The sequence below is a fragment of the Martes martes genome, assembly GCF_963455335.1.
Source record: "Martes martes genome assembly, chromosome: 13".
NCBI lineage: Eukaryota > Metazoa > Chordata > Mammalia > Carnivora > Mustelidae > Martes > Martes martes.
The window spans coordinates 23,468,838-23,494,177 of NC_137901.1; the positions used below are offsets into that span (position 1 = coordinate 23,468,838).

The following is a 25,340-nucleotide window of genomic DNA, read 5'->3' on the forward strand; positions in this document are numbered from 1 at the left end:
ACATCAAGCCTCCCGCTGTAAGCCAGCGGCCCCCGGGCACTGGAAACCCTGCCAGCCGGGCGTGGGCGGGCCCTGCCAGGAGGGAGGAGCGCTCGCGGGTCGTGCAGGGGAAGGCCCCGGAGCCACGCGGCTCAGGAAACCGCCCCCGCGGCCGGATAGGAGGACACCTCACTGGCCCCTCCTCCGCGGACTCTCCCTAGGCCCCTACCCCGAAAGGAGGAAATCTCGTCCTCAACCTGGCGAAACACCGTCCTCCGAGCCCATGCCTACGCTCCACTCCAAGGCCGCTCACACAGTGCCCTAAAAGACCCGACCTCGGTGGGCTAGAGGGATAAGGAGAAAGGGAGAAATCCAGGTGTCTGCTGCAACTGCACGCGCCTGCGCGAAAACGCCTAGTCCGCCTCAGTTTCAGCCTGTTACAGGGCCTTCGTCCCTCCTACTTTTCCCCGCCCCCACCTGGATACGTCACAAAGAGTGACGTATAAAGCGAACAATCACAGTCCGTCCCCTCGTGAGCCAGTAGGGAGAGGGGAGGGAGGGGAGGGGGGAGGGGAGAGGACGGAAGGAGAAGGCTTCGGGGACGGGCTTGTCCCGGTCGCCCAATCAGAGAGCTCTGGGGAGGAGTGGGGCGGGGCCCGAGAGGAGGGTGGGGGGGTGGGGCTAGGGAAAGGAATTAGAAGGCTGCGGGGAGGAGAGGGCGGGCTCCCAGAGATTAAAAGCAGCCAATCAGAGCGCGCCGGCTTCATTCGGAGCGCGGCGTGGGGCGTCGCCGCCGCCGCGCGCGCCGGGGGCTGGTTAAGGCCATGAAACAAAAGAAACCCTGAGAGGGGAGCCGCTGCCACCTCCAGCAGCCCGCCCCGCTGCCGTCCCCACCCACCCACCTAGTTACCTACCTCTGCCTCCTTCCTCTGCCCCTCCACCCCGCCCTCTCCAGTCTCCGGGCGGCCCTGGCGCTCCTCCGCCCGGGTCGCCAGCCCCGCCGCCTCCCCAGAGGAAAGGTGTTTGCGCGCTGAGCAGGGCCCGAGCCCTGTCCGCCATGGGGCTCGCCGCCCGCCGCGCCTGACCCGGCCGCCGCCGCCGCCGCCGCCATTGACAGCGCGCCGCCGCGATGCCGAGCGGCAGCTCCGCGGCCCTGGCCCTGGCGGCGGCCCCGGCCCCCCTGCCGCAGCCGCCGCCGCCGCCGCCGCTGCCGCCGCCCGCGGGCGGCCCGGAGCTGGAGGGGGACGGGCTCCTGCTGAGGGAGCGCCTGGCCGCGCTAGGCCTCGACGACCCCAGCCCGGCGGAGCCCGGTACCCCGGCGCTTCGGGCCGCGGCGGCGGCGGCGCAGGGCCAGGCCCGGCGGGCGGCGGGGCTGTCTCCGGAGGAGCGGGCTCCGCCCGGCCGGCCCGGGCCCCCGGAGGCGGCCGAGCTGGAGCTGGAGGAGGACGAGGAGGAGGAGGGGGAGGAAGCGGAGCTGGACGGAGACCTGCTGGAGGAGGAGGAGCTGGAGGAGGCAGAGGAGGAGGACCGACCGTCGCTGCTGCTGCTGTCGCCGCCCGCGGCCGCCGCCTCCCAGACCCAACCGATCCCGGGCGGGTCCCTGGGGTCGGTGCTGCTGCCCGCCGCCAGCTTCGATGCCCGGGAGGCGGCCGCGGCGGCCGCGGCGGCGGGGGTGCTCTACGGAGGGGACGATGCCCAGGGCATGATGGCGGCGATGCTGTCCCACGCCTACGGCCCCGGCGGCTGCGGGGCGGCGGCAGCGGCCGCCCTAAACGGGGAGCAGGCGGCCCTGCTCCGGAGGAAGAGCGTCAACACCACCGAGTGCGTCCCGGTGCCCAGCTCCGAGCATGTCGCCGAGATTGTCGGTCGCCAGGGTGAGTGCGGCAGGGAGGAGGGGAGTCCCCCTGGGCTTGGCCCCCCGGGCGTGGGTGGGAAGACGAAAGAAAAGAGCTCCGGGCAGCAACACTGAACCCAGCGAGTCCCCCAAGTCCATCGCGAAGGGGTCCGCGAGGAACCGTGGTAAATGAGATGAGAAGATGGGTCACCTTGCGAAAACCCACGGTATTCCGCTGGTTTTTGCGTGGTAGAAGGTGTTAAGTTTCTGGAGGCACCCAGTCCGGTGGTGTTCACTTTACTCGGGCTGTATTCGTGGAACAGTAGGCTGGCGTGGCACCAAAAACCTCAGTGAGGTGGTAAAAGGTCGGGTCGGTTGTGGATTCGGTGTTGTGCACGGAAAGCTGCGAGATTGCAAGTTTGCGCAGCCGACTGTCTTATAAAAGGCACTCAGCTTTACCTTACAGCAGCTCGTTTCGGTGAAGAAATTGACAGAAATGGAGGCTTTGTATAAAGAGCTCGTTCGAGAGGGAAGGGAAGTTCAAGTGGTGGGTAAAACCATCACCCCCCTCTACCCCTCCGCTATTCAGAAACTTAGCTTTTGAAGAGCAGCCTAACTCTGTTGATCTTTTTGTATTCTCTTTTGATACATTTGAACCCTGGAAAAGGCACATTGACTATCTTTTAGAACACTTGCATTGTACACGATGAAGAAAAAATGGACAGTAAGGTAATTGAGTTAAGGAACTTTATGCGTTTATACAGTTTTCGGTAAATTCTCTTCACTTGCCCGCACACCAGCACTGCAGACAGACTCCTCCCACATTGTTCAGACAAAGGACCTATGTCTCAGATTCCAGGAGTAGATTTGTGAAGGTGGGGGAAGGGGATGCCCAGAGTACCTCAGTATCCGACATTTTTAGGGAAGGTCCTCTGCTCTTTAGTATAGCTTTTCCTCCTGTACTAAGGGAGTAAATATTACCCCCAGCCGCCTTGTTACAATGTAGCTTAGCCCGGTTGATGCATGTCTCTTTACTGTTAGGTTGAGAGCATTGTTGGGGTCAAATAAAGAGAAATAATGGCGCTGCTGCTTAAATGATCTCATCTTTCCCAAGTGGTCTAAAGTACACATAAATAAGAGGTCTGTGGAAATGGTGGTTTCAAATATCAGAGTTGGCTCATTTCTTACCTCTCAGATTTTAATAAGAAAAACCCGTCTGAAATCTGGGTAAAGGAAATAGCTTATTCAGACTGCCTGATGACTGGTACTTTAAAGGCACAGTTCAATTGAGAGTTTATGCCTATAGTTAGTAAATAAGATTCAGACGCCTTGTTTTTTGTTTGCTTTATTTGGGTGGGTTTTGGGAGGGGAGTTGTTTTGCAATACTTATGGATACTAATCCAGGAGAGCACTGTTTCACCCTACGTAGCATGAAATTGTAATATCTCAGTTGAAAAGTCCAGAATGAGTTGGCCATTCAATTAAGAACATCAAGGAATTGCTGTTTCAAGCTTCTGTTTTGCCAGGTGTTGAGTTTATGGCGGTTGGAAATGTGAGATTGATCCAGACAAACTTGCTGCTCTTAAAAAACTGTCTAATCAACTGTGGAATGGTACTAAACAAATGTGTAGTTAATGGCACTCTCCACAGTGTGTGACAAACAGTCATACATGTGAGAACATCAACCCTGGAGGGACTTGGAGAATGGATAGGACTTCAACAAATAGAGGTGAAGAATGACTGAAGAATGATGTGTGGAAAAGTGTAGAGGAATAATAATCTGGGTATAATTAGAAAGTTGTGATGATTTTTTTTTTTTTTTTGAATACTTGGGGTCTTAAAAGGGGTGTGTGTGGTTAAAAAGGGGCTGGGAAGGTGTGCCTTCTGGCCAGAGTATGAAAAACCCTTAATGCTGTACTAGGATGGCGCTTCCTCAGCACAAGTTGATTCAGTGTGCTTATGGTGCCAGTTGACAGTGAGAAAAGAACATTTACTTGCCAGTTTGAGGGACAAGATAATGAAATCTTTTGTATATTTAGTTTAATACAAATAATGCAAACTTTTGTCTTTATCTGTATTGTACCCTTTAAAACACCAAAAAATGGTCCCTAATTGCACAAAATGTTGTCTTTATACAAATCCATTATTTAAAAGTAAACTGAATTCATTTCCAGCTTTTATTTTGTACCATCTACTAAAATAATTTAACATTTTATAATTTATTTAATAGCAAATGAGATAAAGTCTTTAGTTTTTCTGTGCTTATTGGGCTGTGTTTATTGGTTAATAAGGAAATGTGGTTCTATTTATGTCTTAGGACTTGGAGACAAATTGCTGACTATTCCTCTTACACTTAATAGTTCCCAGAGTTAACAGTACTGTTACAAGTATGTCATCATCCTTTATATTCTCTTAAGAGCCGAAAGTCTTGCCCCCCTTTTCCTGCCTCTAGTGGATCATTGACCCCTCTGCTACCTCCACCCCTCCACCATAATAAAACATTTGAAGTGTTTTCCCACTCATGGAGGACAAGGCACCTTACAATGTTTGCATATTTTTGTTTTTAAAGATTTTGTTTATTTATTTGAGAGAGAGGGAGCACATGAGTGGGGAGGGAGGAAGAATCTGATGGAGACTCCACACTGAGAATGGAGCCCAGTGCGGGACTGGATCCTATGACCCAAAGACTGTCACCTGAGCCAAGACCAAGACCTGAGTCAGACACTTAACCCACTGAGTGAGCCACCCAGGCACCCCTGCACTTTAGCAGTGTGATAATTTGTCTTTTTTCTAAGTGAATAAAGAGGGCAAATCACTTAATTTACTTGTTTGTTTTGGATGAACTAAATTTTCATTCTAAAGAATTAACCATTCTTGCCATTTTATTCATTACCTGAAGTCATAATTTTCTGTTTGCCATCTCTTAATTGGTTTTGGAAATAATTATGACACAGATGGAGACATTTCTGACTTCAGCTCTGAAGCAAAGCGTAGGACAAATGGAATTCTGAGTCATATAGACTAGAACTCATGTAAATGGCCTCTGGTTCCAGTATCTTTCAAAGAAAAAAAACAAACAAACAAACTGCTGCTTTTGATAGTGATGAAAGTTGGCAGTGTTGACCTCATATATATACTCCCCAGTATATATATGGTCATTTGCAAATGTTAAATTGGCCCCTTCTTTTAAGCTTTGCATCTCATATTGAAACCAGCCATACTGTAAAATAAAGCTAGGAACTAGGAGAGGCTTTTTGTATAATCATAGATGTTTCAGAATATGGACATTGAGGGTGAACCTGACAACAGACTTAACTTATGTTAAATGTACTACCTGCAGGACACGTTCACAGTGGTTAAGTAGAGGTTTAATTTAAGGCAGTGGATTTGGTTCTAATTTGTACAGTCGTTGATACCCAGTTGGACTAAAAAGCAAACTAAAGTAGAACTCTATACCCATTCTTAACTACATTATAAGGAAATATTGAATGTCATAAATTCACTTGTTTTAAAAACTTGTACCTCAGGGTTTTATGTTACTGTTTAAACTTAATGTGGATCTTCAGCTATTTTCATTAGTGACTTTATATGTGTGTTTTCTAGTCTCATAGTCTGGAAAAGTCATCTTCAGCTTTTTTTATTGTACACCTTGTCAAACAAATTAAGCTTGTACTCCCAATGTCTGAATATTAATGTATGAATCATACATATGTGCTATAAAACATGTAAAGAATTTAAAGAATGGGGTAAAAATGGAAATTGGAGTTCTAATTTTTTTTTTTTTTCCTGCACTCCAGTTGAGTTTCTTGTACCTTACTTTGGCTGTGGCTGAGCTAGACCCCTTTGGAAATTGTTTTCTTATTTATTGAGCTACTCTGTCTCCACTGATTCCCAGTGGTTTTATACATGGTCACTTTTTAAAAAATGAAGATGCTACCGTGTTTCAAGTTGTCATAAATGCATCCTTGTGACATTTTTCCCGTTTTATTAGGGTAGAACCACTCTTCAAGTTTTAACACAACTGAAATAAGGCGTATGCTTATTTGTGTATGTCTGTCTGACAGAAAAAGAAACGTGGGTCTTGCCATACATAAATTCCCTATTCAAGAAGAAACACATTTCATGAGGACAGAATGTTTCAGAACAATGCTAAAATACAATGTCTTTTTTCTTTTATAGAGAAGGAGGGATTGTTGACCTTCTCTTTGCCAGGTACTACAATCCTGCTAGGCCATGATCCCCATTTTACAGATGTAGAAACTGGATGTCTGAAAGATACCCTCTTCAAAAACTGGAACTTGCATTTAGACCAGTTTGACATCAAAGATTTAAGTTGCTGCTTCTGTATTCAAGCATCCTGCTCAGGAAGGTTAATGATATTTGGGTTAATTTCTGCCCTAATCATGAACTTTGGGATACTCTATTTCTAGTATGGATAACTTAGTATCTTCACTATCCAAATTAATTTACTTAATAAAACTTGCTATCTCTGCTACCCAGAAAGCACAGTTATCATCCTAATATTCTCATTCTCCTATGCCTAACTAAAAATTCTGTCATTTATAGTTCGGAAAGTGAATTTGTGTTATATACATGGTAGCTTTAAAAAGCAGATATTGTAAGTTCTAGGCTTTAAAATTTAAATTTAGTTGATAACATTTGTATTAGCTCTGGGACCGTTGGGAAAGGTTCAGTGATATTGTTTTGCAAAGGGGTGGGGAATCTACTGCCTGTTCTTCCTGCCTTATTCAGCTAATGACCTATTTTGATACACTAGGAGGAAATGGAAAATAAAGTGGTAATATAAGGGTGTATTTTCTACCCCCTGGTTACCAACAATCTAAAAATGATCCAGGGTGTAAAGTATTTGGAAAGTGTTACTATGTTAGAGATTTCTCTTTAGAAATTTTTCAACAAAGTTTATGGGTTGAAATTCTGGGTAGCTCTTCTTACATCTTAAGTTTTCAAGGGAAGAGGTAGCATTTAGTTACAAGATAGTGCTTAAAGCCTGCTTCCCCCTCTCTCTACCCCTGCCTTCTGCCTACTTGTGATCTCTCTGTGTCAAACAAATAAAATCTTTTTAAAGAATTTTTTAAAAGATAGTGCTTAATTTGTCGATTTGATTTTGAATGAGTTTAATATTTGCACATATTGAAGGATTTAATACTTTTGCCTTAAACTGAATACAAAAATGTTTCAGAATGCATGTTTTAATATAAAAACTACCCCAGATTCCCTGAACAGTGTCTGCTCAACTGTGGCATATTGGAAAGAATCAGCAATCAGAAATTAAAATTCCTAAATTTGATTACTCTGTACCAGTAATTCACTTTGTGATCTTGGAGAAGTCACTTAAACTCCCTAGCCTTTAGATACCTCCTCAGATGGATGTAATCTTATCTGTAATACTTGTGGACACTAAATGATACACAAATAAATTGGAAAAACATGACACTTTAATGATAAGTACATATTTTTGTTAAGTTAAATCTGAAACTAAGTTGAACCACTCTTTCATGTACTTTCTTGGCTTCAGCAGTTTCACACATTATATTCTTCTAATGCAAAAGAACTAGACCCAACTGGTATCTAAATGTCTGTTGGCTACATGGCATTTCTGTGCAGATGGGTTTAAATTCTGTTGTGATAACAAAGCCCAGCATCTCAATATTAAAACAATAAAGGTTTATTATTCGCAGGGGCACTGCTTATTTCAGTCATTCAGGAACTTAGGCCAACACAGTGGCCACCATCTCAGGTGTTCGCTGGTCTTCCCATGTGCCTGCAGGATAAGAGACAGTGGAATAAGACATGCTGGTCTTTTTTTTTTTTTTTTACGATTTTATTTATTTATTTGACAGATCGCAAGTAGACAGAGAGGCAGGCAAAGAGAAGGGGGAAGCAGCTCCCCGCTGAATAGAGAGCCCAATGCAGGGCTCGATCCCAGGACCCCGAGATCATGACCTGAGCCGAAGGCAGAGGCTTAACCCACTGTGCCACCCAGGAGCCCCAGGACATGCTGGTCTTTAAATGTTAAACCCGGAAGTAGTATTTACATCTGCTCATATTTCATTAATCAGAGCAAGTCATCGGACCACACCTACCTTCAAGTAGGTGAGAAAGTCCATTACAACCATGTGCCCACAGAAGAGAGCTAGAATATTAGTAAATGGCCATGAGGACTACCGCAGTATTATTTTATGATCAAAAGAATCATTACAGAATTTTTAATGTTGTTTATGCTATGTAGAATTTGTAATTTAAAGTTGAATTCCCAATTGAAAAAAAGAGATGTGTATTTTCAGTTTAAAAACTCCTTTAGAAAACTCCAGATAAATTATGGAAAATTTATTTTGAAACCCGATTGATCTTCAGGTTGATTCTAAAGTGATAGGTTTTTTTATTATTATTGAACTGCATCTTAATGCCTCCCAGATGGCTTATATACCATAATTTGTGGGTTTACTTTAATTTTTTTCCCCATGCCACCATATGGGGGTATCATATGGACATTTGTAAAGGTTAAATCTGATACTTAAACTTTTAAAATAAATTTCCAGTATTAGTGTTGCCAGGCCCAACTGTATACTAAATTGAATGTATGCACAGCCTAATACTATTGGATTAGATCGAGTCTTTATTCCATGACTGATTCTGAAAATTTTAAGTTGCACTGCATAACATTAGAACCTCTTTGATGCCACTGTTTGGAATTTAAGAACAATTCATGTGGGCATGGTTTGTTTCCTTTGTCCGGTAAGCAAAAACTGCAATTCAGTGTATGCAGGGAAGCCTGATTTGACTACAGTTAAAGTTGTATCATGGAATAATAAGACTAGGACTTAAAATAGTAAAGACAGTTTTTCAGTGAAAATTATAGATGTAGCTGAAGATTAGCATGAAGTAGTTGGTCTTTTGAACATGGTTGGGAGAGAGTGGGGAGGGAATAGTTTCAAACAGCTAAAAAATTTCCCAAAAGGGTTACTGTTGTAAAAGATTTGCATTTTAGGCTGACTTTTTTATTACTTTTCTTTCTTCTGTACCATTCTTCCCTTTGACTTCTACTTTTCCATCAGTATCATTTTAGTATACTGTAGGAAAGGACATTGGAGCCTGGAGTTAGAAAACTTGTTAGAGACTTGGTTTGACCATTTGTTGCCTGTGACCTTGGACAAATCAGTTAACCTTGCAGAGTCTCTGTTCTTGTGGGAAAAAAATCTGTTCCATCTAGTTGTTCTTCCTGGCCCCTTCCCACACCCCATTTGATGTGGGGATCAAGTTTGAGAAGATGTCATTAGTACAAACGCATGGCACAATTGCAAGTGTAGAGATAATAAACTATATATGGAGTAGGATAAAGCTTATACTTTTTTTTTTTTTTTTTTTTTACTGCAAGGCTTGTACTCTGGGAAAATGCTAGTTGAAAATAAATTATCACATTATTAAGTTTTCCCAGGGTATACCACTAACTCAGTGATGCACAGTGTATTTTTTAAAGTTTACAAATGAATCTGATTCTATTATATGGTACCCAAACAGAAGTAATTCTAAGGTTTCTATTAACATCCTCCAAAAGGGAGAAACCTAATTTTAAAATCCCCAATTAGGAAACTTATTTGACCATTCATCTCTAATTTACACCCTCTTCTAGGTGTTTCAGCTTTAGTGAAAGGCCAAATGTGAGCCCTTTTTTAAATTATTAACTATTTGAGTCCTCTTTTCTAAGTGAAAACAGGGGGGGCATTTTAAATTTAGTTTAAGAATCAAGTAGAAAAATGAGGCAGGTTGAGAGAATGGTATATTTAGGAGTCATCAGTTTATAATTCTGGGCTTCAGTTTTCTTCATGTATAAAATGAGATTGAGCTAGATTATTTCTTATAATGCTTACATTCTGATTTTTGTCCAAAAAGAATCCCTAAAATCATGCAAAACTACACCAGATTTCAAATTCCCATTTAGGTTGACTTAAACATATCTCCTCCAAGTTTTGTACAATCTAAATATAAGTTTTATCTTTAGGAGGTAAATTCCTTAAGTGTTTTCAGCTTCCTATAGAAAATTTTTTTTTTTTTTAATGGTAAACCTTCAAGCATGTGAGACAGTTTATCTCATCTCATCCATTCTCCATTCCACTGTACACATAAGGAAACAGATCTGTGGGGATATAAGTAACATACCCAGGGCCTCAAGCTAATAGAATAAAAGACTTCAACACTCATTAAGTGGTAGAGCAAGCAGACAAAGGCTCAGTAAGGATATAGAAGGTTTGAACACCACCAACAATATAAGAAAAGAAAATAAGAGATTGATATCTGTACATGAACATGTGTAGACATCAAATCCTTCTGGTGCTTGGAGCTGATACAAGTCAGTGAGGGCAAGCACTGAATTTTAGTCATCTTTGCATCCTTGGTGTCAGTTAAGGTACCTGAAGCAAAGTAAATACTTGCTGCTTATTTTATTGAACTGGATTATCGGATTAGATTTGCCATTGTACTATTACTGTTTTAGTTTCCATATTACAGAAATTGGGATTTTCTTCTCTTACCTTAGTCCCCAACCCTTTATGTAAGGAGCCAGTCAACCTGAGATCGACTTTGTTTTAAGGGCAGTAGACATGTACTTGACTTAAGGCATTAGATGTCAATATGAATACTGATAACAACAGAACTAAAATCCTGTAAATGAAGCTATTTGAAGTCCTATCAGTGATATTTATAATGAGACTGTATTCTTCACAAATAATTTCAGAGGATTTTGACTAGAAGAGCTACAAGGACACTTGAACCTTAGAAAGGAAAGCTATTACTTGTATATTGTGCATTTAGGGATAGTTTGCATTGCTAATCTAAACAGTTTATTTAAATTTTGAGTTCAGTTTGTGTACATAAGAAACACTCTTATTGGGATTTAGCTGATACTCATCAGTCTTTGAAGATAAATTACTGAAATTGAGTTCCTGTAAAATTAAAGGAGCTTTTGAATAGTGTGTCTAGGCTAGCTCATGAGGAGAAGTACCACCCTTGTTCTAATATATCATGGGGAACATGAAATAATGTGTTTTCTCTAGTGCTTTTAGAGAAAAATTGTATGGAGTAGTAAGAGGAGTTTGGGGTTACTAAGACAATATGGGTTTGAGATCTGGCTTTCTAGCTGGGAGATCTTGAGCAATTCAGTTAAACTGTTTCCTGCCCTGCTTAAATCACTGTTATGATGATTAAATGAGAATATATCTACAAGAGTTTGGAAAACTGGAAACTACAAATTTTTTATTATTTCTTTTTTTTTTTTTAAGATCTTATTTATTTATTTGACAGACAGAGATCACAAGTAGGCAGAGGCAGGCAGAGAGAGAGGAAGGGAAGCAGGTTCCCTGCTAAGCAGAGAGCCTGATGCGGGGCTCGATCTCAGGACTCTGGAATCATGACCTGAGCCGAAGGCAGAGGCTTTAACCCACTGAGCCACCCAGGTGCCCCAAATTTTTATTATTTCAAAGCTAAGGGTATTAGATCATTTTACTCGGGAAATAATTGAAGCAGTGTTTTGGGGGTGATTGGGTAGTCTGAAAGAGTACCCTTTACTGAAATACCTACTTGAATAATGGGCATAATAATAAGCATTTTTAATACATGATTTCATGTAATCCTCGCAAAAACCAAGTGAAAGAAATATCTTTAGTCAGTCTCACCCATGAAGGAGAGATAAAGGTTTAGTGACCTGCTAAAGTTCACAGAGCAGGTTAATAATGATCCAAAGTCTAATGTTCCCAACCATTACTCAACCTACTTTTCCTTGAGGAGAGGAAGAATAGGTGCGTGTGTGTGTGTGAAATAACATAGTATCTGATTGTCCCAAGTGCTTTTAAGACCAAAAGAGAAGCAGTGACAGTATTTCCTAGGAGAAGGGGGACTTGGTCAAAAAATTTAAGCATTGGAAGGGACCTAGAGGTTGAATGACCTAGCATTGAAACCAGGAGTAATTGGTGATAGATTAGAACCAAGGCCTACCTTGTTTTCTGCTTCCTACATTGTTTTCTTTAAACTGTGCCTTGGAAGATTCATATGCCATAGCCATGATAATAAGAGCCAGTACCGTTGTACTATTATTGAGTTCATAGAGCCCTTCACATAGCCTCATCTTCTAAATGGCCATGTTTGTTACTCAAAGCTTTAAGGTTTGGAGGGGAAGTACCAGGAGGAAGTTTTCCATGTTATTTAGGGAAATATCTGAGTAGAGATAGAAGAGGAACAAGACATGTTTAGGAGATAATAAAGTCTAAGAAAAGGTAGGTTCTGGCTGCTTGATGGGAGAGAGTTGGTGAGGGGAAGATTTTAACGTCAAGCCAGGGAGTTCTAATTTTCTCAAAGGTAAAGAGCTACTCAGGGAGTTTTCACTCCCCTTCCTTATTTAAAGAAAGTGTGTATGTTGTGTGTACATACACTGGTACCCTAGTAGGATCCTTTTTCCTCAAAACAAAACAATTGGGGGACATTTTGAAGAAAGTTACATGCCAAGGATGACCCAAAGTTAAAATAAACACATAAGGCAGTTTTGGTGTTTGTAAGGGTTTTAAAACTTTTTCCAGTCAACTTATATGTAAGATGCATGTAATTTATGGAGTGACTGGAAAATACAATGAATTTCTGGAAAACAAAATACACTGTCAAAATCAGCAACACTGGGATGTCTGGGTGGCTCAGTCAGTTAAGCGGCTGCCTTCGGCTCAGGTCATGATCCCAGAGTCCTGGAATCGAGCCCCGCATCGGGCTCCCTGCTCAGCGGGGAGTCTGCTTCTCCCTGTCCCTCTGCCTGCTGCTCTGCCTACTTGTACTCTCTGTCAAATAAATAAATAAAACCTTAAAAAAAAAAAATCAGCAACACTTCCCATAACATTTGGAGCTACTGACTACTACTTTTAACCTGTTCCGTGATACCACCTCCCCGCCCCCCCGCAAAAGAACACTCGTCATTGCAGCTCTGTGTACACCTATTTGAAACACGTTGAGCTTTGCATTGTTTGGTTGTTCCCCCCACCCCTTTTTAAATGTTGATTGCAACCTACTAAATTAATATAGTAACCCATGGTCTGAGAAACACTGAAGATCCCATCATTTCAGTTCTTTTTCTTTTAACTCCTCTCCTAGCAGGGTATCTCTCCCTCTTAATCACTGACACATTTGGTGGGAGAGGTTCTCTTTACCCTGAAAAAGCAAGACAGGACCTTTGCGGTACCAGGGAATGCAGGGACCATAATTCTGGCTGCAGCTAAAGGGTTTTAACGCAAACACAGCTCTAGCCTCAGTGATATAGAAAGAGGAAATGGGTTCTTATACCAGGGGTAAGTTGGAGACTTTTTTATTTGGGGAATTTACTTCCAAATCAAAATAAAATTACAACTATTAAAGTTGGTGCTATCCTAGTTTTTAACCTCTGCATATTCTGGTATACAGCTTGCCATAGGTTGGTTTTTGTCTGTAGCTATAAGAAAACAGTTATTAGGGCACCTGGATGGCTCAGTCTTTGAACCTCTGCTTTCTGCTCAGGTTGTGATCCCAGGGTCCTGGGATCAGTTCTTAGTCAGGCTACCTGCTCAGCTGGGAGTCTGCTTTTCCCCCTGCCTGCCGTTCTCCTGCTTATACCTGGTGCTCTCTATCTCTGTCAAATAAGTAAAATCTTTAAAAAAAAGAAAAAACTGCTAGTCCTTACCTCTTAGAATTAAAAAGCCTTGTTCACATTTGAAGCTATGATATCATTTGCCCTGCTGTTCATACAGTCTAAAATAATATCAGTTCTAGCCAAAGATTGATTCATATTCTAAGTCTAGTAAAATGTGTCGTTTCTTTGTATTTTTAAAAATTTTTCTGATTTAATTATATTTCTTGGAAAAAGCTAATGCATTTGTATGGTTCAAAATTATAAAAAATTAGAGTGTAAAGGGAAATTAAGTCTCCCTCCTACCCTGTCCCCCTAAATCAACCAATTTTATGACTTTATTGTATTCCATTACATAGCTATACTGACCACATGCTAATACAAACAATTAAGTAATATAATACAGAGGTCATTTTGCACCTGTGCAAGTATTTCTACAGAATCAATTCTATGAGTGGGATTAGGGGCAGAAGGATCCATGCAGTTGTAATTTTGATAAATAATGCAAAGTGCCGTCAGGCCATTCATACTCTCAGCAACTAAATATGAAGGTCCTTTTCCCCGTTCTTACTAGCTCTGGCTTTGATACTGGATAGTCTTAGAGGTGGAAAAAGATACCTCAGTTCATGTGAAAATGGGAATTTCATGGTCCATAGCCATTTATATATTTCCTTTTCTATGAGCTGTTTCTTTTCTTTTTTTTTTTTTTTTAAGATTTTATTTATTTGACAGAGAGAGAGAGATCACAAGTAGGCAGAGAGGCAGGCAGAGGGAGAGGGGGAAGCAGGCTGTCTGCTGAGCAGAGAGCCCGATGCGGGGCTCGATCCCAGGATCCTGGGATCATGACTTGAGCTGAAGGCAGAGGCTTAACCCACTGAGCCACCTCCATGCCCTGAGCTGTTTCTTTTAATGTGCAGTCTGATGTATCTGTACTCTTAAGGCTTATGAGTTTTTTGCCCCTCTGAGATTATAAATTCTTCCATGATTTTTTTTAATATCTTAGACTTTTCAGATTGAAAGTCAATCTAAAATACTCCAAAAAGCTTTTTAACCTTCTTAACCTGTAAAATAATAAAAAAAAGTTTGTTTTCTCTTTAGTTTGTGTTGCCTATTTAGAACTCTCCCTATTCAAATTGTCCCCAACTTTAGAATATATATATTCTAGAAATCATATGTTAGTTGTTTGAAACTCATAATATGTATGTTCCTATAGAAACAGTATTATGATTGATGAGGTTTCCTATGGTCCTAATCTGAGTTGAGGCTAGTGTGTGATTGGTATTATGGAGGGCACGTGTTGCATGGAGCACTGGTGTGGTGCATAAACAATGAATGCTGGAACACTGAAAAGAAATAAAATAAAATGGGGGGGGTGGAAACTTTCTTACAAAATTTAGGAGAGAGAACAGATACATTCTTCTGTTTTTGTTGTTAGTGGCTTAAAGGGGTTGGCTTAGCAATCTTCCCATTACATTTACCCTTATCTGCAAAACCTGTAGACACTGTCTTTGGGGCAGAATTGGCCTCTTCCTCTCCTATCTCAGAAGTGGTTTCTGCTCAGAATGTTTGTCTTCTTTTCTTCCTATTGAGCCAATTATTTAAACACCTCTTTGTTAGTACCAGCCATAGGCCAGAGAGTGTTTTGTGTACCTTTAGGCATATTTTCTTAGTTAATAATACACCTACTAGGTATTAAAAGTATTCTAAGGTCAGCTGACAGTTGCTTATAGTCACAAGTATTTATTTGGAGAACTTTACTCAGTTCAACTTTCTAGTGGTCAGTATTAGTATGGGTTGAGAGGAACTAACCCCAGACCCTTTTGTTATTTCTTCCTTTGTCCCTAATAGAAATTGCCCAGTGCTTTTCTGCAGGATGAACAGGACTTTCTTTGTGAGAAATGTGATGCTAGCAGACTGCCTTCTTGTTAAGTTGTAGCCCAGAGTATCTGAATAATAACAATAACTGCCCTGGACATATAGGGTGAACAGTTAGATATTGGTTGATGTTAGCCTTTCAGAATTTCTTAGGCAGCGCTCTATCAATCACGTGTTGATTGGCTTATAGGACGTACTCTCAGTTCACAGCCCCAAGCGACACCTTCTGTGTTGAATTCAGAGAGTCTCCGGAAGATTCAGATTCTGTATAAATAAGTAGATATAAAAGTTTTGGGGTGCCTGGTGGCTCAGTGGGTTAAACCCTCTGCCTTCAGCTCAGGTCATGATCCCGGGGTCCTGGGATCGAGTCCCATGTCTGGCTCTCTGCTCAGCATGGAGCCTGCTTCCCTTCCTCTCTCTGCCGGCCTCTGCCTACTTGTGATCTCTGTCTGTCAAATAAATAAATAAAATCTTTAAAAAAAAAAAAGATATAAAAGTTTTATTGCTGTCATCTTCTAACTCACTTTCTGTTTTGGAGCAAAAGCAATAACACTGTTGTATAGTTAAAAGTCACACCATCAACTTAATCTTGTAGTTCATTATAGATGTAAACTTACAGCAGCACTCTTAGTTAAAACTTCTGAGTTTTATAGTAGCATAGATTCAACTCATTGTAATAATTTCCTGATAGCCCACAAGCCACTCCCCTCCCCTTGGCCCTTCTTACCTCATCCAGTTATGTACTAAGTGCTTTCCTTGCAGTTTTGCACCAAGTCTTCTCAGATGAATATAACCTCACATTCAAGTAAACCTGACACTAAAAGTGTTTTCATGATAGGTACCTAGGATCCAGCAGTGAGGAAAAAAGCCATTTATTTCTTTGTAAGTTTTACATTTTGTTGGAAGGTGGAATAGGTCTGGGTTAAGATACATAAGTCCAGTGGTAGGCTGAATAAAGTTGTGTTAAATATGTTATAATTAAAGTTAGCATAATCAGCTACTTTCAACAAAGTTGTATTAGCAGTATGGGGCTAGAATAAGAGAGTCTTGAAGAGCTCAGAAAAAAAAGCTTAGCTGCAAAGCAATATGTATAAGAAAGGCCCAGTGTTCTTATGCAGAAATCAGCACATGCCCTATGGGCACCCCAAAGACCTGTACTTCTCGTCAACCGCCCAGTGGTTTGGGAATGTTTAGGAAGGGTGCACAAAGCAGTTTTGAGGGATAGGAACCTTCGTAGAGGATGAGACATCTAAACTAAAATCTGTATGGCCAGCAGGAATTAAGCAAGTAGAAGTGGGAGTAAAGAGCCAAGGACAAAGGAGCATTCTAGTCATGGAAGCAAGGAAACATGGATAGAAGTTTAATATGGTAGAAACTCACGGCAGAGTTTAAGAAGTGAGGAAGGGGAGGGGCACCTGAGTGGCTCACTGGCTTAAGCGGCTGCCTTTGGCTCAGGTCATGATCCTGGGGTCCTGGGAAGGAGCCCTGCATGGATCTCCCTGCTTAGCAAGGAATCTGCTTGGTCCTCTGCCCCTCCCTCACCCCATGTGCGAGTTCTCTCTCTCTCTCAAATAAATAAAGTCTTTAAAAAAAGAAGTGAGGAAGGGGAAAAGGAGACCAGTAAAGAGATGTATCTAGAGGGAGGTAACCCAGTCCCAGGTAGAGGGGGCTTTGTGTGCTGCACTGTTTGGACTTTATCCTTATGGTTAAAGGGAGCCGTTAATGCGCTTTATGCAAAGAAGTGATCATGTGATCTGTGTTTTATTTAGAAACCATCATTTGACTTAAATGACTATAGAGAATGGATGGGAGTAAGGTGGGACTGGAAGCAAGGGGGCTTGGGGGAAGGTTGCAGTTATGCAGGTTAGAAACAATATATATGAAGTCTTAGTTTTTTTGTTTTGTTTTGCTTTTAAAACTTAGTTTTTATACATTGTGAGTGTATTGGGGGCAAAAGGGGGGGGGAGGAAAATTTTAAGAAAAAGACCACCCAAAGGGTGACCTGTGTCTTTAAGAGCACCTTCCTTTGGAGGCCTCTTCGTTTTAAGGAACCTAGGAATAACATATGACATATTCATGAGGACAGATCTGTTCTAGCAAGCTTCACATTAAGATCTTTGAAAAGTATAATCCCAGAGTCCTATGCCTTAGTTGTGTATTTGACATTTTAAGTTACACTTTGAAGCCCTCTAATCTCACATAGTTGGCACTGGTAATAGGTGATTACTCTAAAAGTTTAAAGAATTATGGATAGTTATGAATATGCATCTCAGATATTTTATTTTAACTTAAATGTCTTGGGATTTGGGCCAAAGGCTTTTATTTGAGAATGGGTCTGCCAATCTGAGTAGTCTTTTAATAAAATGACATGCAGTGCCCATGTTCCATACAATTTTCAATATGTTTCTTTTGAGTTTAGCAGGAATTTTACAGTGAATGCAGAGTCATCCTGTGTTAGTTTCTTACCCCAGGCCTTTACAGTTGTCTCACCCATACATAATTCAGCAACACCTTTTTTTTTTCTTTAAGGTACACATCTTTTACTGAGAGTTTCTTTTCTTTTCTTTTCTTTTTTTTAAGATTTTATTTATTTATTTGAGACAGAGAGAACGCATTAACAGGGGGAGTGGCAGAGGGACAAGCAGACTCCCTGCCAAGCAGGGAGCCGGGACCCTGGACTGATCCCCCAGGACCCTGAGATCATGACCTGAACTGAAGTCAGATGCTTAACTGACTGAGCTACCCAGGCAGCCCTTTATTGAAATTTTCAAAAATAATTAGCTTCATTTTCACACAAGCATAGTGTCTTTATGCATTCATATTTCACTGATTTATGTCAAAGTTAATTTAGTTAATGGGTGAGTAGGACTGGTATAACCAGATATGAGGATAGCTTAGCCTCAAATTCAGTTGATGTGAGCAGATGTGAGATGGCCTTTGAGCCATGAGCATTTGCTCATCATGAGTTTTATAGAGTAAAGAGTAATGTTAAAATACGACACCTGGGTGGAAGTCGGTTAAACAACTTCTGTCTTAGAGTTGTGCAAAATTTGAGGTTCTCAGACTGACAGAAAGACCATAGGTTTTGAAGTTAGAGTGGGTTTAACTGTTCTCGTAAGCTTCATCGTTTTCCTTAGCAATAAAAGGAGTGCAGTAACCTAGTTCTTAGGATTGTTGTATAGATTGAATAAGACAGTAGCTATTCAGGGTCTTACATGTGCACTAGTGGTTTTTCTTTGCCACCAACATCCTGCAAGAGAGTTATTTTATTACTGTTCTGAAATTCAGACCTGCGTATGGTATAGCTTGCCTGTACAGAGTATTCCGTGCATCGATTGCAGTGACTGATAACAAGAAGGAGACAATAGGCGTGACTTTTAAGATCTCCCACTAGAGGTGCCGCCTCTTCCTAAGTGAAAGGACAGCAGACAGGTATACCTGAGGATGGGGGAGTATTTGTGGAGTTGGGAAAGCTTTCTCGTGATCTGTTGACAGGTTTTTATGATAAAGAATAAAACTGCCCAGAAGCAGACATTTAGCTTGAAAGGAGCGTTCTGTGATCTGTCTTTATCAGTATTACTGACATAGATGTTGATTCTTACGAAATATTTTCTTTCTAACAGGTTGTAAAATTAAAGCACTGAGAGCCAAGACAAACACGTATATCAAGACACCTGTTCGTGGTGAAGAGCCCATTTTTGTCGTCACTGGACGGAAAGAAGATGTTGCCATGGCCAAAAGAGAAATTCTCTCAGCTGCAGAGCACTTCTCCATGATCCGTGCGTCTCGAAACAAAAATGGCCCTGCCCTGGGAGGGTTGTCATGTAGTCCAAATCTGCCAGGTCAAACCACCGTTCAAGTGAGGGTCCCCTATCGTGTGGTAGGATTGGTCGTTGGGCCCAAAGGAGCAACTATTAAGAGAATTCAGCAGCAGACCCACACATACATAGTAACTCCAAGCAGAGATAAAGAGCCTGTCTTCGAAGTGACAGGGATGCCCGAAAATGTTGACCGAGCACGAGAAGAAATAGAAATGCATATCGCCATGCGTACAGGAAACTATATTGAACTCAATGAAGAAAATGATTTCCATTACAACGGTACCGATGTAAGCTTTGAAGGTGGCACTCTTGGCTCTGCGTGGCTCTCCTCCAATCCTGTTCCTCCCAGCCGCGCAAGAATGATATCCAATTATCGAAATGATAGTTCCAGTTCTCTGGGAAGTGGTTCCACAGATTCCTACTTTGGAAGCAATAGGCTGGCTGACTTTAGTCCAACAAGCCCATTTAGCACAGGAAACTTTTGGTTTGGAGATACACTACCATCTGTAGGCTCAGAAGATCTTGCAGTTGACTCTCCTGCCTTTGACTCTTTACCAACATCTGCTCAAACTATCTGGACTCCGTTTGAACCAGTTAACCCACTCTCTGGCTTTGGGAGTGATCCCTCTGGTAACATGAAGACTCAGCGTAGAGGAAGTCAGCCATCTACTCCTCGTCTGTCTCCTACATTTCCTGAGAGCATTGAACACCCACTTGCTCGGAGGGTTAGGAGCGACCCACCTAGTACAGGCAACCATGTTGGCCTTCCAATATACATCCCTGCTTTTTCTAATGGTACCAATAGTTACTCCTCTTCCAATGGTGGTTCCACCTCTAGCTCACCTCCAGAATCAAGACGAAAGCACGATTGTGTGATTTGCTTTGAGAATGAAGTTATTGCTGCCCTAGTTCCATGTGGCCACAACCTCTTCTGCATGGAATGTGCCAACAAGATCTGTGAAAAGAGAACGCCATCATGTCCAGTTTGCCAGACAGCTGTTACTCAGGCAATCCAAATTCACTCTTAACTATATATATATACATAAATACTATATCTCTATATGGACTCGTAAAGGCATGGGTATAATGGTACCCCCAGTAAACTTCCTAATGAATTCTTATGACTGTTATCAGGCTTTATTGGGATTAGGCTAAAGTTGTTAGTAAACTTATAAAAGGCTGCTATGGTAACACTAAACCTAAGTGGTCTCTTGTCTATTAGTTTGGTTTGAATTATTAATACTATCCTGTAGACCCAGAGACATAGCTTGTATAAGAATCGTTAAAACTGAAGTTCAGCTTGGCTGAGTGAAGATAATCATAGGTTGTGTGAGCCTATGAGAAAAGTTTATACATCTAGATTTCAAAACAATGGGTCCCAAAGCCTAGCCACATTAAGAGTTTATGGAGGGTACTTGGCATTACAGATGATTGAGACACTTCCAGTGCTGCCTTCTTTACACTGCCAGTTTTGACAAAACAGGTTCGTTTTTTATTTTACAACAACTTATGCCTAATTCTGCAGGATTGCAAGTAACTTTTTAATGCATTGTGATTACTTATTGGTAATAATAGGGCTGATGGCAGTTTACTCGATCACTGGTTATAATTTGGGACAAAAACTGCTACATTGACGTTCATCTCGCCCAGAACGCTCACGGCTGGTATGATCAGTGGATCAGGAATGCAATTGTGTCGATTGTGAATTCCTACCCATTGCCTGCCTCGGTGAATGTGGAAATGGCCACCTGGGTTTTCCCATTTCAGGAAGGGCTTTGGGATGCACCTATATTGGCTAATAATTGAGGATGCGAACATTCCATTCATTAGTCTGATCAAGCTGTTGATTAATTTTTAGACTATAGATCAAAATGTGAAACATTTTATGTTCAATCCATATTTGTCTTGCACATTATAAATATATTTTTATTTTTTAGTAATTTAGGGGAGGGGGAGGGAGAGAGGGATAATAATGCCCTTAGCATAATTTACAAAAGCAGCTGTGATGACCTTCAATCAGTTTACTTCATTTCAAAACTATTTCCAATCACAAGGAAAGATTTCTTTAAGATACACTTTTACATTTCACCTGTGGATGTCTATAACTTCATCCTCAGTATGTTCCCAAATCTCTGCTGGCATTGAAAGGACAAAACAATATACTGGTGGGTTTTTCTACTAATTATTTTTTGAAGCGTTATTTTCCCAACACAAAAGAGCTTTTTTTCTCAATATAACAAAAAATTGAAAATCCTATGTGTATTGAATAGTAAATAGACAAATTTTATTTTTTATTTCCACTTGAAGAGTTACATTTCGTATAAAAGTTTACAAATAACGGTTTTTATTTTGATTTTTTCAGTATAAAAATTGCCTTGATGGCATATTATGATGTAATGCTAATTGCTTGTAGGATAGTTAAATGTCAGTATTGAAACCTAATCTTTAGCTGCCGTCTTGTAGATATGAACGAATGTTCACCAAGCATGTATTTTGTATTTTGTTGCATTGTACACTGCAACTAATAAGCCAAGGAAACGACATATATTAGGTGCGTGTACTGTTTCTAAAAACCACAAACTAAGAATGATAAATTATCAATATAGTTTAGTATTTGCTAATTTTACTACACTCTTTTGTTATGTATATGTAGGGAAGTCATAGGGATTATAAATTCAATTTGAGTAAAGTTTAAAACCATATATTTTATGATAAAGGGCCTTTAACTTAAGATGGCCAAAGCACTGATATTATATATTTGCTGTAAAGAGAATTATAAGAGTTTTATTTTTCTGATATTAAAAGTTACTTAATAAAGACTTGTTTCCATTAACTTGAATGTATTCTCCTTGGTGTTTTTCATGCAATCATTAGTTTAGGCTGGAAGATAGCCATTCTCCAGAATTGAACATTTTCTTTTACAAAGTTTCCCCTCTCCCAAGCCAGCTCCCTGTGTCCATTCTTAGAGTGATTTTTTTTCCAGTGGGTTCTTAGAGTGTTAAATGTGTCGCTTATGCTCCATCCAAATTTAGCTTTTCCTTTAAATGAGTATTTTTCATTACAGGGAAATTAGAGATTTAGCTAGCGTTGGATTGTTCCGTTGCTTGCTTGTGTAGTCGATCACGATTACTATTATCCTAACTGTAAATAATGACTTTTTACATGTTGATGTTAACTAAAATCCTGAATCCATCCAGACTCTACTCAGTTTCTATCCTTTGTTACAGGTTTTTGTCTTTTTAATCACTAAATCTAGAAGATGAATTTCTTTCTAATACGAAGGTACACATTTTTAAACTTTCAGTCAGGAAGTACCTTCTGAAAGGTTTGTGGTTGATGAAAATACTACTCCATTAATGAAATGATTTGATACTGATTGGAGTAAATTACTGCCATTTGTTACAAAGCAAGAATAAAGACCTTTCTAGGATGTTCTAAAGAAATCAAAATTCTGTTCATTCTTAGAGATATTACACAGTCACAGGGAGTCTTTTCATGGTAGGTGTTGGACAGAAATTCTTCAGCTGCACTAGAAAACTGGAGAACAGAGATTTGATGATGGTAAGATCAGTGCCCTAGAATTGTTTTGTGAGCTTTAGGATTAACCTCCACAAGCATGAAGGAGAAACGTTTGGGTGTGGTACAGGACTGTCGTCTGGCCCCTCTGATTCACAGTTTTTCTTTCCGTCATTTCGGTGACCCACAATTAGTTACTGTCCAGCCGGGAGGCACATGACCTCTGTACCCTAACACAGCCTCACAACACCTGTGTCCTTCCCCTCACTTCGTCTCATGTAGGCATTCTCTCATCACAAGAAGAAGGGTGATACTTTGATCGAGAGAGACCACATTCCATAACTTTTGTTTTACAGCATATTGTCAGTGTTTTATCATTCTTGTTAATCTACTGTGTCTAATTTATAAGTCAACTTTATCATAGGTATGCAGGTATAGGGAAAAATAGTACATTTAGGGTTCGGTACTAATCGTGGTTTCAGGGATCCACTGGGGGTCTTGGAACATCCCCGTCAGACAAAAGAACAGAATGTTATACTTCTACAACTCCAACGTAGACTGAACAACCAATGAATATGAATTTCTAGTACCTCATATAAGGTCAAGATCTTTCAGAGGACCTTGCAAATAACCTACTTTGGAGACTTTCCTTGCCAGAGGAAGCCAAAACTGTCTGAAAATGTTAGCGAGCACTGAGAAGCACTTCCCCAAGTTCTAAGTCTAGAACTGCCTTTACTCAATGTTTGCATTCATTTTCTTGCGTAGGGAAGGACAGGGAGAGAGGGTCTAGGAAACCTGTGCACCTGCCTTTACCAGGGAATTGCTACACCAGTGGAGGGTCTGCAGTGTGAATGGTTAAGAATGAGGGAAACATTACATGTTTCCCCCACTATCTGAAGTTAAATGTTCTGTAAAACCTTTTGTAAGCTGAGAAGTCATAAAGAAGCAGTTAAAAAGTGAAAATCCTCCTCTGATTTGTTTTGGTTAACAAAAACGGGTAGTAAAGTGAGGCTTTCATAAAAGCAAAGTGGAGCAGAGCAAACTGTTGGGTAGCAGAGGTCATCATCTTCCATTTTCCCAGCCTCAGAGGGCTGGTGCTGGGCTGAAAGCACTTGGTTTGGCTGGCAGCTCAGGTATGGTGGCATGTCATTCTCACTAGACTGGCTCTTACCGAAGGAATTCCATTGCAAAGCAGGTTTTTATCAAGAGTAAAGAAGGCTAGGGGCTCCTGGGTGGCTCAGTGGGTTAAGCCTCTGCCTTTGGCTCAGGTCATGATCCCAGGGTCCTGGGATCAAGCCCCACATCAGGCTCTCTGCTCAGCGGGGAACCTGCTTCCCCCTCTCTGCCTGTCTCTCTGCCTACTTGTGATCTGTCAAATAAATAAAATCTTTAAAAAAAAAAAAGAGTAAAGAAGGCTAGAATAATCAGGTTTTGAAAATAGGTACAGGTTGGGACGCCTGGGTGGCTCAGTCGGTTAGGCATCTGCCTTCGGCTCAGGTCATGATCCCAGGGTCCTTGGATCGAGTCCCGCATCGGGCTCCTTCCTCAGCGGGGAGCCTGCTTCTCTCTCTGCCTGACTCTCTGCCTACTTGTGTTCTCTCTCTCTCTCTCTCTCTCTCTCTGACAAATAAATAAAATCTTTAAAAAAAAAAAAAAAAGAAAATAGGTACAGGTATGTTCTTACACTTCAAAATTTTTAAATTTATTTCTTAATATGTAATATTTGTTTCAGGGGTACAGGTCTGTGATTCATCGGTCTTAACACCCAGCATTCACCGTAACACATACCCTCCCCAATTATTATCAGTGGATCCCTTAGCATGAGAACCAGACAGTGGTTCTCAAAATACTACCAACTCCCCCCATTCCCGGTCCCACTTAAATTTCTACTTCTATCATTCCAAAACTTTTTGTAAATAAGGGAGACTAGGGGTGTTTGTAATATATAGTGAACATCTTTTTCATGACCGTATACTTCCACAACGTAATTCAGCTGCAGTAAACTTGTTTCATGGCTATTCCCTATCTTCCCGTTTCCTGTTAGTGATTGAGTAACCGGGCAGTGGAGCACTGATGAATTAGGAAGGGACATTGAAAAACCTACTGAGACTGCATTTAATAAAGATTAAGAAGAGCTGTTTTCTTGGGGCACCTGGGTGGCTCAGTCAGTTAAGCGTCTGACTCTCGATTTTGGCTCAGGTCGTGATCTCAGTCATGAGATGGAGAGCCTGCTTAAGATGGTCTCTCTGCCCCTCCCCCACCAAAGAAGACTAGCTGTTTTCTTTCAACTGCCATACTTTCCTTCTTGGATATCTTAGAGTAATTATTCCCTTAAAGGATCTTCAAGCTGACCGTGAGAAATAATTGAAAACTGTGAAAGAATTAAATTTTCTTGCCATTTGGGATTTTCCATGCTGCCTCTGTACTAATGTTTATCTCCTTTTACATTTTAAAGGTAGCATTTACACACCAATGCAAGAGACCTTCCTTAGAGAGGATAAACATTTAGATACTTTAAATAGTAAGTAGAGTTCACCAATGAGAGATGGGAATTGGTAGGCCAAAGAGGAAAACAGCCGAAGAGAAACCAGAGATCTCTAGCCCTTCAGGGTGTTCTGGAAAGGTCTCATGGAAGACAGAGGTGTTGAAACCTGATGCCTTT

General features: G+C 41.3%; 1 protein-coding gene across 1 annotated transcript; it reads left to right on the top strand.

Moving 5' to 3' along the window:
* The first annotated feature begins 1,044 nt into the window (after positions 1–1,044).
* MEX3C (mex-3 RNA binding family member C) lies at positions 1,045–22,001 on the top strand. The gene is made up of 2 exons (XM_080821160.1): positions 1,045–1,853; positions 18,965–22,001. Exons 1-2 carry the CDS (start codon positions 1,109–1,111, stop codon positions 20,188–20,190), a joined length of 1,971 nt encoding a protein of 656 aa, XP_080677286.1. The 5' UTR covers positions 1,045–1,108; the 3' UTR covers positions 20,191–22,001.
* Positions 22,002–25,340: the final 3,339 nt, after the last annotated feature.